The sequence below is a fragment of the Gossypium raimondii genome, chromosome 4, assembly GCF_025698545.1.
Source record: "Gossypium raimondii isolate GPD5lz chromosome 4, ASM2569854v1, whole genome shotgun sequence".
Lineage (NCBI taxonomy): Eukaryota > Viridiplantae > Streptophyta > Magnoliopsida > Malvales > Malvaceae > Gossypium > Gossypium raimondii.
The window spans coordinates 1,116,718-1,135,234 of NC_068568.1; the positions used below are offsets into that span (position 1 = coordinate 1,116,718).

General features: G+C 35.0%; 4 protein-coding genes and 1 long non-coding RNA gene across 12 annotated transcripts; 2 read left to right on the top strand and 3 right to left on the bottom strand.

Annotated features, from left to right (window-relative positions):
- Nucleotides 1–148: 148 nt before the first annotated feature.
- On the bottom strand, nt 149–4,593 carry LOC105780493 (pentatricopeptide repeat-containing protein At1g13040, mitochondrial). Of its 7 annotated transcripts, none has more exons than XM_052629068.1 (4): nt 2,854–4,593; nt 2,152–2,272; nt 1,467–1,575; nt 149–1,270 (listed from the first exon to the last, which is right to left on the bottom strand). In XM_052629068.1, exon 1 carries the CDS (start codon nt 4,404–4,406, stop codon nt 2,856–2,858), a length of 1,551 nt encoding a protein of 516 aa, XP_052485028.1. In that variant the 5' UTR covers nt 4,407–4,593; the 3' UTR covers nt 149–1,270; nt 1,467–1,575; nt 2,152–2,272; nt 2,854–2,855. The 7 variants fall into 7 exon arrangements, with proteins under 7 accessions (XP_052485028.1, XP_052485030.1, XP_012460315.1 ...); XM_052629070.1 differs by having other exon boundaries at nt 149–1,226; nt 2,851–4,592; XM_012604861.2 differs by having other exon boundaries at nt 2,851–4,592.
- Nucleotides 241–1,269, bottom strand: LOC105780495 (hypothetical protein). Its single transcript, XM_052629866.1, has one exon. It carries the CDS (start codon nt 1,267–1,269, stop codon nt 241–243), a length of 1,029 nt encoding a protein of 342 aa, XP_052485826.1.
- Nucleotides 4,594–6,116: 1,523 nt separating the features above from the next.
- Nucleotides 6,117–11,512, top strand: LOC105779843 (protein PECTIC ARABINOGALACTAN SYNTHESIS-RELATED). Of its 2 annotated transcripts, XM_012603793.2 has the most exons (11): nt 6,118–6,540; nt 7,016–7,066; nt 7,158–7,248; nt 7,374–7,450; nt 8,214–8,302; nt 8,849–8,968; nt 9,459–9,575; nt 9,716–9,859; nt 9,949–10,072; nt 10,171–10,362; nt 11,081–11,512. In XM_012603793.2, the coding sequence occupies exons 1-11, from the start codon at nt 6,235–6,237 to the stop codon at nt 11,438–11,440; spliced, it is 1,671 nt and encodes a 556-aa protein (XP_012459247.1). In that variant the 5' UTR covers nt 6,118–6,234; the 3' UTR covers nt 11,441–11,512. The 2 variants fall into 2 exon arrangements, with proteins under 2 accessions (XP_012459248.1, XP_012459247.1); XM_012603794.2 differs by lacking the exon at nt 9,459–9,575 and having other exon boundaries at nt 6,117–6,540.
- An 844-nt stretch (nt 11,513–12,356) lies between these two features.
- LOC105779844 (non-functional NADPH-dependent codeinone reductase 2) lies at nt 12,357–17,493 on the bottom strand. The gene is made up of 4 exons (XM_012603795.2): nt 17,090–17,493; nt 15,397–15,640; nt 14,110–14,289; nt 12,357–12,708 (listed from the first exon to the last, which is right to left on the bottom strand). Exons 1-4 carry the CDS (start codon nt 17,428–17,430, stop codon nt 12,484–12,486), a joined length of 990 nt encoding a protein of 329 aa, XP_012459249.1. The 5' UTR covers nt 17,431–17,493; the 3' UTR covers nt 12,357–12,483.
- On the top strand, nt 16,201–17,624 carry LOC128040382 (uncharacterized). The gene is made up of 2 exons (XR_008195022.1): nt 16,201–16,424; nt 17,056–17,624. It is a non-coding gene; the product is annotated as an uncharacterized LOC128040382 (long non-coding RNA).
- The last annotated feature ends 893 nt before the right edge of the window (nt 17,625–18,517 follow it).

The following is an 18,517-nucleotide window of genomic DNA, read 5'->3' on the forward strand; positions in this document are numbered from 1 at the left end:
TGTTAAATCTACTATCTTGGTTTGAATCCATATAAATTCAAAAAGTTATCTTATTTATCATATTTTTATTATAGAAAATAATTACCAAAATTGTTTTCTAAAGATGAAATTGAAATATAAAAATAAGAAATATTTTCAAAAACTAATCAAAGCCTAATTTATGATTATATTATCATCAATTTTAAACACAAAGATACAAAGGGACAAAAAGTAATAAGACAATTACAAATGGATTCTTCATCAGTGTTTAGTTCTGCAAATTTTTTCTCTCAAGACCCCAGTTGGAGGGCTTGAAACCATGATGCCACAATAACTATGTAACCAATACGAATATTTCATAAACCCTCCGAGTTTGGATCGAGCTCGAAATGCCCCTTTGACCGAAAATAGAACTTGATTGTTCTTGATCTGGTTCTCAAACAGCAGTGCTTCTTTCATTGAAAGACTAACCTGACTGGCTATCATATGAATACTTGCAAACATGGTCTGACCTTTTGCAGCTGAGAAAGGTTCTATGTATTGAGTAGCAATCAAGGTTTCGTCGAAGTAAAGATCAAGAGACAAGTGATTGAAATCAATGCTCACTTTCTTGTTCGGATTTGTGAAGTTAACCAGTAGAGTGACATCTGCATCCAGCAGGTAACCTGTGTCGAGGGTGGCCGCGTTCAAGGTGAAGCCGTTGAGATCGAAGAGTGGTCTATGTGGTCGAAAGATGAGATAGACCACAAGAACAAGTAGGCCTGCAAGTATCACGATCAGCCAAAAAATTACACAGGAAGTTGCCGTAGATAATGTTAGAGGGTCGGTTTGACGGACACTTGGGAGGAAAACACCAGAGTGAGGACGGTGCTGCTGGGGATGCCAGCGTTGGTGCTGGTCACCTTCGTTGATTTCATGCTGCGGTCTTACCGATGATGAGCTAGGATGTTGGCCATGAAGATGGGGTTGTAGCATTACTTCTTCTGGAGTTGGACCTTCAAACTGTGAAGGTCGTGATCGTAATTGGGGGCGTCGATCTTCATGATGTACTGGTGGCGGCACCCAAACATGAAGTGGCAGGTGAGGTTGGCTGTCATGATGTGGCTCCGGCTGCGATGGGCCAAGTGGATGAGGATGCAAGTCTTGGTCTATAGGACCTCGTCGTGGGACACGCTGGTCGCGACCACGTTGCGGCAGCAAGGTAGCAGGTAGATCATGCTGTTGCTCGGGCGTTATTCTGTCAGGATCTTCGATAAAATGTGGGTTGGTTTCAACATGTTGATAAGCCATTCTGGTAATGAAAATAAACTGAAACTAAGTAAAGCAAAGGTACTATCCTAAGTAATAAATGCAAAAAAGTATTTGACTTCATGAGAACTTCAAGTAAAGGCAAAGAATCAAACATAAACTAGTGAGGGAGGCAAGTAATCTTTGATGAGTAAAGGAGGCAAAAGAAGTAATAGGTAAATAAAGTTAAAAGAACTTACCATAAACATGAAGAAAGTATTTATTGATTTGAAAGCAACGTACGGTTTTGAGCTCACAACGCTTGGAATCACCCTGTCCAATTTCAAGCATAGCATGGCGAAGCTCCCCCTGCAATATACAAGCACACAGGAGTATACTGACAGGTTAAATGAACAGAAAAATAAGAGTATCAACAGAGAAATCAGTACTATGCGATAATTGTCATGATACAACCGATGATCTTTCAAAAATAGGGACCTTCCCCCTATGGTAGGCTACATATCATTTTTTCCTAACAGCAATATTCTTTTTCGTATAAAACTGGTGGGAATTTGCCTGCCTTCATCTATAAAAGATTAAATCACTTCTGGGGCCTGAACTTGGCAACTATTCTCACATTGGAGCCTAAACTTTTTTTGGGTCCAAGCTAGCCCTTGAACTTGGCAAGTATTCTCCCATTGGGGCTTGAACTTTTTTTTTTTTGTCCAAGTTAGTCACTGATATTTCCTTGAAAACCCTAAAGTTCAGGGACTAACTTGGACAAAAAAAGTTCAAGCCCCAATGTAAGAACAATTGCCTAGTTCAAGCCACAATATGGGAACAATTATCAAGTTCAGGTCCCAATGTGGGAATAGTTGCCAAGTTCAACCCTAAATAGTTATTTAACCCATCTATAAATATATTCAAGAGAGAAACAACTCAAACCTGAGATTTATTTTCTAAGAGTCTGCAGAAAGGGCAAAACAGTGGCAAGAATAAAGGATCATAAGAAGAGCAGCAAACAATCCATCCATATGGCTATTCAATACCAAAACAAATAGTTCACCTGAATTTATCAAAATAAACAAATTTTAATATTTAAATCCGAGGCAAGATCACTTGCCTAAGAAAACATAAGAGCTATGAAATTGCAAAAGAATCAACTTCACACTCATGCTCCACGAACCAGGCACATTTAAGCTACTCTTTGAACAAATCAGTTAAGTGAACTTTCAACCCAATGTGCAAGCACTGGATTAGATTGATGCACATTACCATGAATGTTGTAATATAGTGGATTATAATAAAAAATGCCATATGATAACTTCCATCATATGTCATACCACTGCAACAGTCATGATCAACTGGAATGCTACATTCAATGCAAAATCTTAAGTCTTCTAGCTGCTTCATATTAAGTTTAGAGTGTCTGGCATCTAGTTTTTAAGTTTACAGAAGTCTTGCAAACAAGGCTAGGGTAGAATAGCAAGAAGATGCATTGGGTTGTACTAGTAGTGTCAAAAAATCATTAACACCTTGTGCTGGTTTTAGAGCAAACCAAGTATTTCCATAAAAACAGAAGAAGAAACCATCCAAAAGACAAATATAGATGTAAGTAATGGAATTTGAAATGCAAACTACTACCACTTTTATGCAGAGTCTGTTGATTGGATAGCATTGATCAGTGTCTCCGAAAGAGCTCCATCAAGAGTAAAACCCTTCTCCATCATTTGATCCCATACTTTGCAAGCCTTAGCAAGTTTCCTTTCCCGTACAAGCCCTCCAATTATCAATTTGTAAGTTGTTTCATCTGGAGAGAACCCTTTAGTCTGCATTTCCTCGTATAGTTGTAAAGCTTCATTTACTCTGTTAGACTTGCAAAACCCATTGATGAGGGCATTGTATGAAATCACATCAGGGTTAACTCCCTGCATTATCATGTCATTAAAAATTCCACAAGCCCTTTCAACTTTCCCACTTTTGCATAGGTGGTCAATAATCGTAGTATAGAAAATCTGATCAGGCAACAGACGCATCCCTGACATATGATCGATAAGTGCTTTAGCTACATCGGAATTACCTTCATTAAGACAAGCTTTTATAAGAGTTGTGTACGTCGCAACATCGGGTGAAATCCCCTTCCTACCCATTTCCTCAAAAAGTTTGTAAGCTTTTCGAACATGACCACCTTTGCAAAATGCTTTGATAATGGTATTATAAGAAACAGCATCAGCCAACCCTTTCGGCTCCATCTTATTAACCATCAAGAAGTATGCTTTGTCCAACCTATCAGCATTACAAAGCCCCTTAATCATCTGGTTATAACTATAAACATCGGGTCCCATCCCATTCCTCTCCATCTTCTTCATCAACTTCTCTGCCTCCTCCAACATAAGCTCATTACAACAATAATTCAACAGAATATTATAAGTAACCAAATCCGGCTGACACCCATTTTTTGTCATAAACGACTTTATTGCTTGCGCCTTATCGATTCTCCTCATTTTACAAAACCCATTAATCAGTGCATTAAAGAGCAATGAACTAAACTCTACATCTCCACCCTTAATCACCTCAATAACAAGCTCATACGCCAAATCAACCTTCCCACCTTCGCACAACCAAATGACAAGCGCACAACAGGCTTTCTTATCTGGTTTTAAACCTTTCCCCACCATTTCCTTCCAAAACTCAACAGCATTATCAAGCTTCCCAGCTTTACACATCCCATCAATCATTATCGTATACGTTACAACATCTGGGTCTCTCCCTTTCTCAGCTACGCTATAAAAAACCTCTAAAGCTAACTCTACCTTTTTCTCTTTAAACAAAAGATTCAAATAAACGTTAAAAGCCCAAATATCAGGAACATAATTCAATTTATCCATATCATCTAAAAGAAGCTCAATGAGACTAAAGTTTTTGACAGTGCATAAACCAGAGATAAATCGAGAGTAAGTAAATGGGGTCAGAGAGAAACCCTGAGGGAACATTTGGAAGTAGTAGCGTTCAGCTAAGTCGAAAAGGGAATGACGAATAAGGACGCCGATGAATCGGTTGTAGTCGATGCCAAAGACTCGGCAATCTGATTGAGCCATTTCGTCGAACAGGTGGACGGCTTGGTCGATGAGGCCAGTTTTAACGAATCTTGAGATGCGGGCACGGTATATTAGGCGGGTCGTGCCCAGAGCGTGATACATATCAGACACAAATGCATATCAAATGGGTTTGATAGGGTTGGGACCCGATCAGAATCGACATGAGAGGAGCATTTGGGTAACAAAAAGAAGAAGAAAATGAGAAATGCTGCTGCTGCTAATGGTTTTTTCGGCTACAAAGGAGGGCCGAAAGAGTGCAGCTATTTCACGTCTAAGCCCGGTGTGTCTACAATTTTGGGGCCCAAAGCGTTCTTTGGGTTTATTAGTGATCTAATATAAAGTTGTCCATAGCCCGAACAATCTGTCTAGCTTGATAAGCTTAGTTGATTTGAGCTCTAAAAAAAAATTATATTTCAGACCAACACGATTCAACTTGATTTCAATTTAAACAATAAAATTTTAAATATAAAAATTTTAAAATAATAATATAGGTTTGATATGCTAGGTTGAGTCAATTTGAAAACAGGTTTGGGTTTAAAAATTTTTGAGTTGTCCATGGCTCGAATAACCTGTCCAACTCGATAGGCTTTGTTGAAAATAACAAGAGCTGTGGTGATTATTTTGGTTGCAGAGATAATATTTAAAGAGTTAAGTTTGCCAAAAAAATTTTAAAAAAAAACTCCTAAAAATGAAATTGGGATTCTAAGTGGTTACTTGAGCGTGGTAAAATGAAAGTTAATTTAAATAGATAGTGATATTTTAGCAAAAAATACCTTTTTTAAGTGCCAATGCAACGATTATTCATTAAAGGAATAAAGAGGAACACTTAAATTTTCAAAGAAAGATTAAGAACAAATGTTTAATGATTTTTGTATCTGAGCTTTCAAGCCATACTCTTCAACTATCCCAAAAGTGAAATGACTCAAGAATCCTATCAACTTTCCAAGGTTATTATCAAAAAGTTGCTCTCAATGTGATGTTTCCAACGAGGTTATTTTTAAAAGGTGCTTATACGATAAACAATGTTTACTGAAACTACTATTAATTAATGAGCAAAAATAAATATCTACATATCCATAATTTCATAGAAAGTGAAAGAATTTTGAAGCACCTAATTTTCATGGATCGAAGCTTACACTCCAAATTATTGCATGCCAAGATTCGATTCTCCGAGTTTTTAATGTGATGACACTCAGTTATTTCTTGATCACTGATTAATCGTTTAACTCTGTTACATTGCCCTTTGCATCGATCTCAATGCTTTCCCCAAATTTCCGCTCTTTACTTTCACTCTTAATCGCTCTCTATTGCTAAATCTGACTCAGATCATGGCTTTCAAATAAAAATATATATTTAAACTATTAATTTCATCTCATTTTACTCAAAACATTAATCAATAAGAACATCACATGTGGCATATTCACCAAATGTCGTACACTTGAAAAATTAAATGAGACAAAATTATTAACCAATAAGAATGTGACACGTATCACATTCATGCGGGATATTATACGATTTTGTATAAAATCGATAAAATTGATAATTTAGATATAATTTTGATAAAAAAAACCTTTAGGTATCTAAGTGAAAAATGTATAATTCGGGGTCAATATTATAATTAAGCCTATTATTAATTTGAATTTACTAACAACATTATTAGAAATAAAGGATCAACTTATGAAAAATTAAATTATAGATTTAAATATCAATTTTTAGCATAATAGAAGGACGAAAACCAAATTAAACCTTGTTTTCAGCCACGTTTAGTTGAATCTTTGGACACATTCTATTTATGTGGACTTTGTAAGAACTTTCGTTCCACTCTCAAGTCACTTACCATCACCACCACCAGCGCCACCAATTGCGAAAAGCCGAGTCGAAGAAGCGGAAGCCGAGCGCTCGCAAGCTGGCTTACAGTCCGAAGCGAGCCATGGTTGAGCTGAGGCACTCGGGCAGCTCGCTCGGGAGCCGAGCCTCTTCTTCTCCGATGAAACGCGACGAGGATGCTTCCCCTCTCATCTTCAACGATCACGTCCTTCGAGATGATGATGACGATCATCCTCGCCATTCATTTCGAGATCGTTACCGTTCGTTTTGGTCACAAATTTACTCGTTTTTCCCTTTCCTTAATGATGATCCTAGGTTTTCTCAACACGGTTCCAGGATCTCGCTTCTCTTGCTCCTTTTCATCGCCGTTGCTGGATTGATTTCCTTTTCCTCGATCTTACAACGATTAGTAAGGAATTGATTCACTTTGTGTTGAGGCAGTTGAAATTACTTGGCACTATTTTTTTTTCTAGATTCTTTTATGTTGCATATGATTAGTAAGGAGCTGATTTACTTTGTGTTTAAGTAGTTGCAATTAGTCTGCACTTCTTTTTCTCTAGATTTTTTTATGTTGCATACGATTAGTAAGGAACTGATTCACTTCTTGTTTAAGTAGTTGAAGTTACTCGATACCTTTTTTTCTAGATTCTTTTATGTTGAATAGGAATTTATGATTTGAAATTGAAATTATTCTTATTTTTTAAAAATAATAGTATTATTGATATTTGGGGAAAAAAATTAAATGGAGTGAACTAGCTCTAGCTGGTTAAGTTTAATTTAAAGTTTAGCTGATTTTTTTTAATGGAAACTGTGAGGTCTACTTTTTTTTCATGGATTTGATTTTTGTGTTCTAATTCTAATATCACTGTTAATCTTTATTGTAGAATTCTCCGTATTTGTGTAAAAAAGATGGCATTGTTCTTCACTGTCCGCGTGTAAGTTTTTCTGATGGATCTTGTTATTGTTTTTCTTACTTGTTGTAACAATGGCTTTGGCTATTCGTAAATCGTGTTTCCTGGTTTCTAGGTTAAGGAGAATCCTTCGCTTTGGGAGAATCCTTTCTCTGCAACTACTTCTTGGAAGCCTTGTGCCGAGCGGCATGACGGTGGAATGTCGGGTATCCAATGTCTATGGCTTCCTTTATTAATGATGTGTATTTGGTATCTCCTGCATTTTGTGAAATGCATTTAGGAAATGTTTGTTATTACGGCTTAGGTTATTAACTCTTTAACTATTGTGCAGACCTTCCTCCCGAGAATGAAACGAGTGGTTATATATTTATTCATGCTGAGGGTGGTCTAAATCAGCAAAGAATTGCGGTATAGATTCTTTTCTTCTTATGGCAACCTGATTGAGGGCGGGTTTGGATGGGCGGTGCGTTTACCTGCGATTAGTGTAAAAACAGCAGTGGTGGTGAGGTTAGATACTATAGCGACACTGTAGCGTGAGACAAAAAGTAAGCTAAATGCACCGCACCGCACCCAACCGCCCATCTAAACCCACCCTGAGTTGAGTTTGTATAATTTTTTGAATGCATCTTATGGAGTTGGTAGGAGGTCAGAAGTCTTTTTTTGAATTATTGAATCATAAAATTGCTGATCATGGTAGTTGGCACTGTATTAGTACCGGGTAGTACTGTTTGGTCTTAAACGGATACCAAGTAGTCTATGTGCTGATACTTATGTTTGGTGTCACTGACTTGGAAGTGTTGTGGTGTTGTCACTTTGATGACTGCAACATCAAAACCTATGAATACAGAGACTAAGATTACATTATTTTATTGACTTGACTTTTGCTTGCTTATTGTATCATGGAAACTCCTTTTGGAGTTCAATTCAAATAACAGTAATTAATGGAGAACAAAGATGATTATAAACAAATCAGTGCCTAAGATGAAATCTGCGAAAGAAGTTCTTTCTGAAAGTTCTTTTGCTGCTTGGTTCTATTCTCGTTTTACGATATCCCAGCCCCCTTTAACCGTCCTTAAGCGGAACATTGCTGAATGATTTCTGAAAATACTGGTTATTTGGCATCTTCAATGGCCATTAACAAACTTATGAACTTATTGCGCACTCAATGCAGATATGTAATGCAGTGGCTGTGGCCAAAATTATGAATGCCACGCTTATTTTGCCAGTGCTGAAACAGGATCAGATATGGAAAGATCAAACGTGAGATTTCTTGTCCAACAACCTTATGCGTACTACTGGTCTTGTCTACAGTGATTGTTATGTTATAAGTTATATGCATAGAAAAAAGAAGTTAAAGATAATTAGTTTATCAAAAAGGCTAATTATTAAACCAGAGCTTCCCAATCTTATTACATACAATTCATATTATACTAAACATTATTTTTCGAAGACTACAGAAGTTGGAATAATATTTTGTTTGTACTATAGTGCCTTTGTTTCTCTCATATCCTATGATATTAAAGTTCTACCTTAAATTCTACTTGGAATAATGTAACGTGTAAACATTGAAATTTCTTGGTGCATCATAATTGTTTCCTTATTCAAGCTAATTGAGGTTGACTTATAACATTGTGAAGCTGTCAATTTTCATCATAATGGCACTAGCTTAAACTTAAAATATATTCTTACATTGAACTGAAATTTCGAGCTCTAAACTTACTACAGAATGGTGGAAATTCTGAGTTTTTCTCACTGCTACTTCAGTTCCTGCTTTGGTTTGTAACATATTTGTAAAAATATTTGTAGGAAATTTGAAGACATTTTTGATGTTGATCATTTCATTGACTACTTGAAGGATGATGTGCGAATTGTCCGTGACATACCCGGGTGGTTTACTGACAAATCAGAATTATTTACAAGTATAAGGTGATTTTTTTTTCATGGTTCTTTGTGTTGTCTGTTCTATGCTGGGTTTACTATTATAATTAAAGCTATTTGATTCTATGGATTTGCTTCAATCATGTTGACATCATTAATTTCCTAGATTTTGTGATTGTGAATTTAAATTATTAGATTAACTGATGGAATTTGTTTATCTTTTACTTTATTTCATTTTGGGAACAAGGGTAACTTCTTGGCTTTTTCCGGCTCTCTTTTAAATGCAAATGATAAAAGAGGTTGCACATGTCTCGGTTCATATTTTTCATTGTAGACCTTAACCTCTGCTAATTAGTATCGTATCTGGTTTGGAACTTGTAGCCACAAAATCCTAGGTTTATTGCGTAATTATGTCTTTGCATTTTCAAACAAGATATGAGAATTCAAGAACTTACAAAGCATATCTTTATACAAATTTATTCCAACTTTTTGCAACTGGAAATTTTTTTTCACCTGGAGAAGTTGTGTTGTATAATAGACGAACCGTGAAGAACATTCCAAAATATGCACCTGCTCAATTTTATATTGACAACGTGCTGCCTCGGGTCAAAGAGAAGAAAATAATGGCCCTAAAACCATTCGTTGATAGACTTGGGTAAGTCATGGATGTCATAGATCTGTATATGATGACTACTTTCAAAAAAAAAAAAAAAAAAATCTTTTCAGACAAGGAATGAGGACTTGGATTGTTACTCTTTTGTGTTTCCTTTCCTTTTTCTCTTGGATAATGTTCAGGTACGATAATGTCCCTCCAGAAATCAACAGGCTAAGATGCAGGGTCAATTATCATGCTCTTAAATTTCTTCCTCAAATTGAGCAAATGGCAAATTTGTTGGTCTCAAGGATGAGGAACCGCACTGGAAGTCCAAATCCTTACATGTTCGTAACATTTTCGGTTTAGTCTCTACTAATATGCTGAATTGATACTATATTTAACTCCTAGTTAACCAACAATTTATTTCATTCAGGGCTTTACATCTTAGATTCGAGAAAGGGATGGTAGGCCTATCATTCTGTGATTTCGTTGGAACTAGGGAGGAGAAAGCTAAAATGGCGGAATACAGACAAAAAGAATGGCCTCGACGGTATAAGGTGATCTACAACAATTTGATGTTTTCTGCTTGTTTGCTTGGTAAGAGCCAAAAATTGGCCTGGATTATGTCTTATCTTTGTTGTAACTGGCAATGCAGAACGGATCTCATCTCTGGCAGCTTGCACTGCAAAAGCGGAAAGAGGGACGTTGTCCTCTTGAACCTGGCGAAGTGGCAGTGATTCTTCGGGCAATGGGATATCCCAAGGAAACACAGATTTATGTTGCTTCTGGCCAGGTTTATGGTGGTCAGAACCGAATGGCACCCTTACGGAACATGTTCCCGAATCTGGTACATTCATTTTAGTCTTTTCTATATATATATATATATTTATGAATGCTACAAAATTGTCTGCAATCACTTCTCCGTATTCAACTGAAATATTCTGGGCAGCTTTTAAAGAGTTAAATCACTATTTGGGGCAACAACTCCCAGTTTGGGGCCTGAACTTTTTTTTTGTCCAAGTTAATCCCTGAACTTAATAATTGTTTCCACGTTGGGGGTTGAACTAGGCAACTGTGGCAATATTGGGGTCTGAACTTCTTGGTACAAGTTATGCTTTGAACTGGCAATTGTTCCCATGTTGGAATCTGAACTTTAAGGTTTTCAAGAAAATATCAGGGACTAACTTAGACAAAGAAAAGTTTAGGCCCCAATGTAGAAACAATTGCCAAGTATAGGGCCTAACTTGTATATAAAAAAGTTCAGGCCCCGATGTGGGAGTAGTATTGTAACAAAAAGTGATTCAACCCACTTTTAAATTGTAACATTTTCTTATGTTTTAGTATTTCGTTTCCGGGGAGTACCTCTTGCTGTGCTACTGATCCTTAGCCATAATACGTATAATAGGATGGTAGCGTGGATCTGTTAGTTAACAAACTGGATATATATCAGGCACTGCAATGTGATTAGTTCGACTTGATGCATAAGAAATTGAATGTCTTTGCTATATATATATACATCTCAATTTTACGTAGTAAAGATGCTTATCATAAGGCTTTTGTAACAGGTTACCAAGGAAGAGTTAGCAAGTAAGGAGGAGTTGGCTGGTTTCCGGAAACATGTAACAAGCTTAGCTGCACTCGACTTCTTGGTCTGCCTGAAATCTGATGTGTTTGTAATGACCCACGGAGGTAACTTTGCTAAATTGATTATTGGTGCTAGAAGGTACATGGGTCATCGTCAAAAATCAATAAAACCTGACAAAGGACTTATGTCTAAATCTTTTGGGGATCCTTATATGGGATGGGCTACATTCGTAGAAGATGTAGTCGTTACCCACCAAACCCGAACTGGATTACCAGAAGAAACCTTCCCTAATTACGACCTTTGGGAGAACCCCTTAACTCCTTGCATGTGTAAAGCTTGATAGCCACTTTTTTCTTCTCGTTACTTGTTTATGCACGTTGAGCTTCATCGAAATGAAACTGTATTTAACAAATGAAGATGCTTTTAGTATCTGAAAGCTACAAGGGAAAAGAGCAACCGATTAAAGTTCATAACCTTTAAAAAGGAGTACGGTAGAGGGTATTGTCTGATGGAAGCCAATACCAGGACCAGCCAGCAATGCTAGCAGTTTTGTCTAAAAGAAGAAAAAAAAAAAAACAGGTAAATTTAACCAAATACTTGTGCCTTTATTTATTAATCTTTGGCATGTTTCATTTGTCAAAAGACATCTTCAAGCATCAGTACGACGTCGTGTAAAATATTGGTGAAATGTAGAAGAAAAATGAAACCGTTTTCCTTTGCTCCCATATAATGTAGATCTGTTATTTTTACCTTTAAAAATTAGTATTTTACCTGTTTAAATTTTTAATTAGCTTTTGAAATAATATATCTATAATTATTTTAGTTAGTGTTATTCGAATTGTTGAATATAATTAAAATATAATTAGTTTTTGTAGGCATAAAGATTTGTTTTACTCCAAATTTACAGAAAAAATTATTTTTATTTTTCATTTATTTTTCATCTTAGCTTTTTAATTTGTATTTTTGTTAAATCATTCTAAAATAAATAGAAAAGTTAATATTATTAACTTTATTGATATGGCATACACATAGACTGTCACATTAATATTTAATTAATTTTTAAAATTAAAAATAATTTTATACTTTTAAAAATAATTTTAATAATTTTATTTGGAAAAATATTTTTAAAATTTTAAAAATCAAATAAATATTGACGTAGCAATCTAGTTTATGTCATATCAGAAATAGAAAAACAGTTAAATTTTTTTTATCTATGAAACACTGACATAGGCATGCAACACGAATACAACACAGACTTGGCAACACATATCAAAGTTTACATGGATATAAAATTACTTAAAAACCAGATTATGACACAATAAAGTAGGTTTTAGTTAGAGAAGTTGTAATACAACTCCAAAAAAACAAAAGGTATTTTGGAGATTAAATCTCCCCATCCCATAGTTCTTCAAGGGACTTGAATGGTCCATTAGGTGATACCATTTCAAGTTTAGGAAATAACCTACGCTGCTTAATTTCATTGATTTTTTTATAGTCATCTAATGATAATCCCCAATCAAAGATCTGCAGGTTCTCTCTCATCCTTTCTTTGTTGAAGCTCTTAACCACAAAACTTAACCCTTGTTCAAATGCCCATCTTAGACAAACCTGTCAATTTTCCAAAAAAAAAAAAGTATTTAATGTTTCAGTCCATGTAGACCATGGGTCACAATCCACCCCAAGCAAGGTATTGTCTACTTTGATCCATTAAATTTTTCGAATTTAGTCATCAAAAACGAATCACAAGTCGAAAAAGGTCTTTTAACACTAAAATACCCACTTGAACTCTAGTACATAGTCAACGCGAAATTCATGACTCGTCTCTATGACCATGAAATCCTCCCAAGTCTAACTAGAGCCCATTGTCTTTAATAGCACGTTACTAGTATCCAATAGCTGGCTACTGATCCTAGTCGAGTTCTAGCAAATGGCTGATGTAAAATTCATGGCTCTTTTCTAAACTTGTAACACCAAGTTATTTCATAGCCACTGTTAAACTCATGTCTCCTCTCATGATCATAAAATCCTCCCCATTCTAATAAGAGCTCATTGTCTTCAATGGCACATCGCTAGTACCCAAGAGCCAACTACCATGATCTTAGTCGAGCTCTAGTACACGACTGATGTGGAGTTTATGGCTCTTCTCTAAAACTATACCACCATTTCATTTTGGTATAAAATTAGAATGGTGATCTATATAGAATATAATGAAATAGTCACTTTGAAGTTGCATATGACTTGAGAAATGAAATAGGTTGACTATTGGTAAAGGAATACTTGTATCCTAACTATAGAGAAGAGTGCAAGATAGTCCTATAAATAAGTATACTAACGAAAAACAATTTCAAAAAAGACAACCCAAACTCGGACCTGAATTTATGTGAAGGATAAACGAAAATGGTTGTCAATCAATCACAAGTTTAGAAAGAATCAAATACGATATTTCAGTAGTCAATCGAGCTTGCTAAGAAGAAGTTCCCGAGGTTACAAAGGGAACTTTGATCTTCAAGTTCATAATGCTTGTGACTCGAATGCATACAAATGGTTTGTTTTTTCTTGGGATGAAGTAGCATTTAGTCTCTGAATTTGTTTCTTTTAAACTTGATCCCTGAACTTTTTTATAGTACACATTCAATTTAGAACTTGGCAACTTTTTTCAATTTAGCCCTTAAATTTGGATTCCATTAAAGTTTGATAATATGACGCTTTGAGATTATGCCACATTATATCCCGAAAATTTAAAATTCTTTTACATGATATCTAAAAAAATATTTAAAATTTTAAAAAATTCTAAGTGATGACATGGCTCAATCTCAACGTGCCATGTCATCATAATAGAATCCAAGTTCGGGGAATAAATTGAGAAAAACTTCCAAATGCCGAGACTAATATGAAAATGTCATCAAATTCAGAGATTAAATGTTTTTTTTTTGAAAAAAGAAATTCTATAAAAATTAACAAATCAGAGTTAAAGCATTGTAGAAAGCTAGTTGGAGAAGAAGCAAGAACCTGAGCAACAGTCTTGTTATGAGCATTAGCAATCTCCTTCAGTGTTTCATTATCCATAACTTCATTGGTTCCCCAACGAGTCCCTTTGGCTCCCAAAGGAGAGTAAGCAGTTAACACAATATTTTTAGATTTGCAGAACTCTCTTAGCTTCTGTTGTCGCCATAGAGGGCTAATCTCCACCTGAATTCAACAAATTGTTCTCTCCATTTACCAAATAACCACTTGTTTATATAGCAAAGCTAATCAATGGAAATAATAGGCATAAATCTCAAAAAGGCGAGCATGGAACTTTGACCTAACGTGTAATATAATGCCAAAACTTAAATTAAATATTACTTTGACTCCTCCTTTGCTCCCGATCAGGGACGAAGTCAGAAGTTTATCTTTGGGAGGGTCAAAATTAAATTATAAATTTTTAAAGGGGTCAAAGTACAATTTTATCTTTATATATGCTTGTAATTTTAGAATTTTAAAGAAATTAAACTGAAAATTTTTTATCTTTTGGGAGGGGAGTAAAGTGTACTTTTACCATTAAACTAACTTGTAATTTTAAAAACTTCAAGGGACTAAAATAATTTCCCATTTTGGGGGGCCTTGCTTGCCTCTTGGGGCCATCCCTGCTACTGACGTATATTAAGATACGGGTGTAGATATATGATCTTCCGAAGACTCTTCTTATACATGATTTAAAATATATCACATGTATACCTATATATGACACCGGCTCCCAAGTATAAATAACATGGCTTTGGATTGTTGCAATTGTACACATATATCTTTGATTTTGATTCAGATGCATGAAACTAAAAGGAAAGACTTCACATACTTCAATGGATTTAAAAACAGCTTAACTACAATCACGGGGTAGGTGAGATAGCGACTACCTTAACCAAAAAAAAAAAAAAATTCATACCTCAATATATAGTAGGGCCAATTTTGCATTTAAACCTTTAAAATATGATATTGTCTAAATTTTCTAATTTTTAATATTTTGTTTTAAATTAAAATTTCATTAGACAAAGTATTATTATACGAATTTTAACTTGCAGAAAGAAAAACACATTTTAAAAAACAAAATAAATCCATAAATAACCATAAAACAGTTTCATGCTGGTATCGCATAAATATTACATGAAAATTGAATCAAAATCAAAACTTATTTTCAAGTGTACACATGCACCGAATCAAATCTCTAATAGTATATTGCACATTCAAACAAACTTTGAATGTCATTCTAAGATTTATCCGAAAATAATAAAAGGATTAGAAGGGAATGAGAAAGCTTACTTGATTGACTGATGGAGGAATGGTAGCAAAGGAGAGTATGTTTTCAAGTTTCTTGCATGAGAAGTTACTGACTCCAATGGATTTTGTGAGGCCAAACCTCAGGCAATCTTCCATGGCTGCCCACACAGAGTTGAAATCCATAGCTAGTTGTTCATCTTTGGGCACAGGGAATCCAATTTTCCCAGGTTTAGCACTTAGAGGCCAGTGAATGAGATAAAGGTCCAAGTATTCCAACTGAAGCATCCTGCATATATACCCTTTGTATAAACCATTAGAGATGAGAAGAAAATCAAAAATCAGATTTTGCTTATGTTCTGTTTTTATTAAATTATTGCATATTAATCATAAATATTTTCAAAACCAAACTGAAACAAACCGTTAACACTTCTAATCCCCTAATTCCGAATCAAATCATTATCACTTCCAATCAAAGTTTCAGAACTAGATAGTGGTCGAACTAGTCAGAACACCGGTTTGCCATTCCTACCGATCCGATAGGTTTGCCTCGTTTGAGGAAATAAATCATTAAAAAAATCATAAAAATAAATATATTAAAAATCCGGTTCAACCATTTTCTGCCAAGTTCAACCGGTTCGTACCGATTCCTAGATTAACCGGTTCAATGCCCTTCTTCAAACAGATACAACAACCGATTCCTGATCTAAGAGTCAGATTCAAACAACCTTGCTTCTAATTCCCTAACTACAAAAAAGCTCTATAAATGTAAGAAACAAATCGCTTGCTCTTGGATATGTTGTATAAAAACGGGGAATTTATTCTCTTCTTTTTCCAAAAAATGCTCACTCTTAAACTCTTTGTTTACACCCTAGTAATATTATTTGTTTCTCTCTTCATCTTCAGATTCCTATCTAGTGCTCCGGGACGTAATCCTGGACGCAAAGAATAAGAAAGGGAGAGTTCCTTGCTTCATTTTTAGAAATGGTATTAGGTTTGATCTATTCCACTACCAAAAACCGAAACGGAAAGAGAGGGATTTGAACCCTCGGTACGAATAACTCGCACAACAGGTTAGCAATCCAATGCTTTATTACACTCAGCCATCTCTCCTAATTGAGAAAAAGATAATTACTATGTTACAGCACGCAAAAAGAGAGGCTTGAAAAAAGCCCTTTTTTACTTTGTTATATAGATTATTATTTATCTATATAGAGTATTATTAATCCATAGATATATAGGTTCGTAATTTTATTATTATATAGATATAAATTGATTATTAATATCAAAGCCGAAGCTCAATTCAAGATAAAAATTGATCTTATTTAATTAGAACTCCATTATCAAGTAAAAAAATAAAAATAATTCTCGTGCTCAATTACAAACTCAATTATCTAAGATTGATATCGAATTAAAATAATCAATATTTCAAAATTAATTTAAAATAAAAATGCTTAAGTACACTGAAATGAAGTGTTTGAGAGTCACTCGAATCAAGAATTAAAAATTACTTAATTCAAATCATGCAAGCTGCCGTAACTTAAACCTAACAAAAACCAAATTGAATGTGATTTGAACTTTTCAAGAACTCAAATCTGAAATTTTGAATTTTTCTCCCTTAATTAACTGCTTGATCTGTGTGTATATAAAAGAGCTAAGTTTACAGTGATGGAGCTAATTTAATCTTTAATTCTTTTGATTAAGGGAATCAAAAGGCAAATTAAGATGTTCTTTTTACCTGAGAGAATTTTTGAGAGCGGGAAGAACAAGATCGGGATGAGCATCAGTGCACCATAGCTTGGAAGTGATGAAAAGTTCATCGCGAGATGCGATAAAACCGAACTTAATCGCTTCTGCTATAGCTTCTCCCAATGGCTTCTCTGATTTGTAAAGCGATGCAGCGTCGAAGTGACGGTAACCGACACTGATAGCCTCCAGAATCGCCTCTTTCATAACCGTTTCATCAAATGGATCGGCCGCCGTGCCCATTCCGATCACCGGCATGTTCCGGCCGCCGGAGGAGGAGCTCAGTTTCACCTCCGGGATGCTGAGTGTAGGCACTTGGGGAACATCGGCCATTTGAGCCCAAGAGAAACACCTAGCTGGTACTGGACCAAAAGAGTCGACGAAAATTCCTGCTTTAGGAAACCGTACATGCAATATAAATACGACCGCAAACATATTAGGTCGAATTCTAGCTTCAGTCCCTATATAATGCTTAATTTCTGAATTTAGTCCATTTTTTTAAAAGGTAAAATAGTCTTTGTATTTTAGATTGATTTGATTTGGTCTCTATATTTTTATATTATTATCTGTTAATCCAAATAATCAACATTATTAACTATTTTAATTAAAATATTAATACAATTTTTTTTTCGTAAAAACAATTATTTAACCTTACATGCTCGCATTAATATTTTATTGTTGAAAATGTTCTTCCTTAAAAAAGTTCATATAAATATTTTAATCAAAATAGTTAACAATATTAAAAAATAACTTGTCTTGCTTAAACCTTTTACGATATTAATTCATAGTTCAAACTCTGACAACCTTGTATTATTTTAGCCAAGAGAATGTCAGAGCATTATCATGCATGAGGACATGCCACGTACAATGATCTTACCACTTGGTCGGCCACATGATCACCATATCCTAGATTTGTTAATGACCTGTCCTAATTGAAAACAAGCACTCTTTCCCTATAAATGCCTTTTACGACAATAAAAAAGTGGTCGAACTTTTCGCCGTTAAGCAACCTTGCATACTCTCAACACTCAACCCTCAACCCTCTTAACCTCCCTACATTATCTACTTTCTCCGACTCTCCGCGTGTCTAGGTGAAGTAGCACTCTTTACACCACCACCTTCTCCTCCTTATCTCCTTCTTTGTTGACACTTGTGTCAATAAAATTAAATATTAATCTATAAATAATTTTAAATTACATATTAAAATCATGTCCAATTTTTTTTCTATAAAATCTTGAGTTTAGATAACATGGATTTTTCAAAGAATCTCTTTGCTCTCTCTTTTTTTATACGAGATCTTTTAATATTCGATAATCACATTGAAACCTAATTTAAAGTTCAATCAAGTTGATTTAGAATCAAGTTGAATATTTAAATAGAGGCAAAACTCTCCATATTATTTTCTCCATCTACAATATTC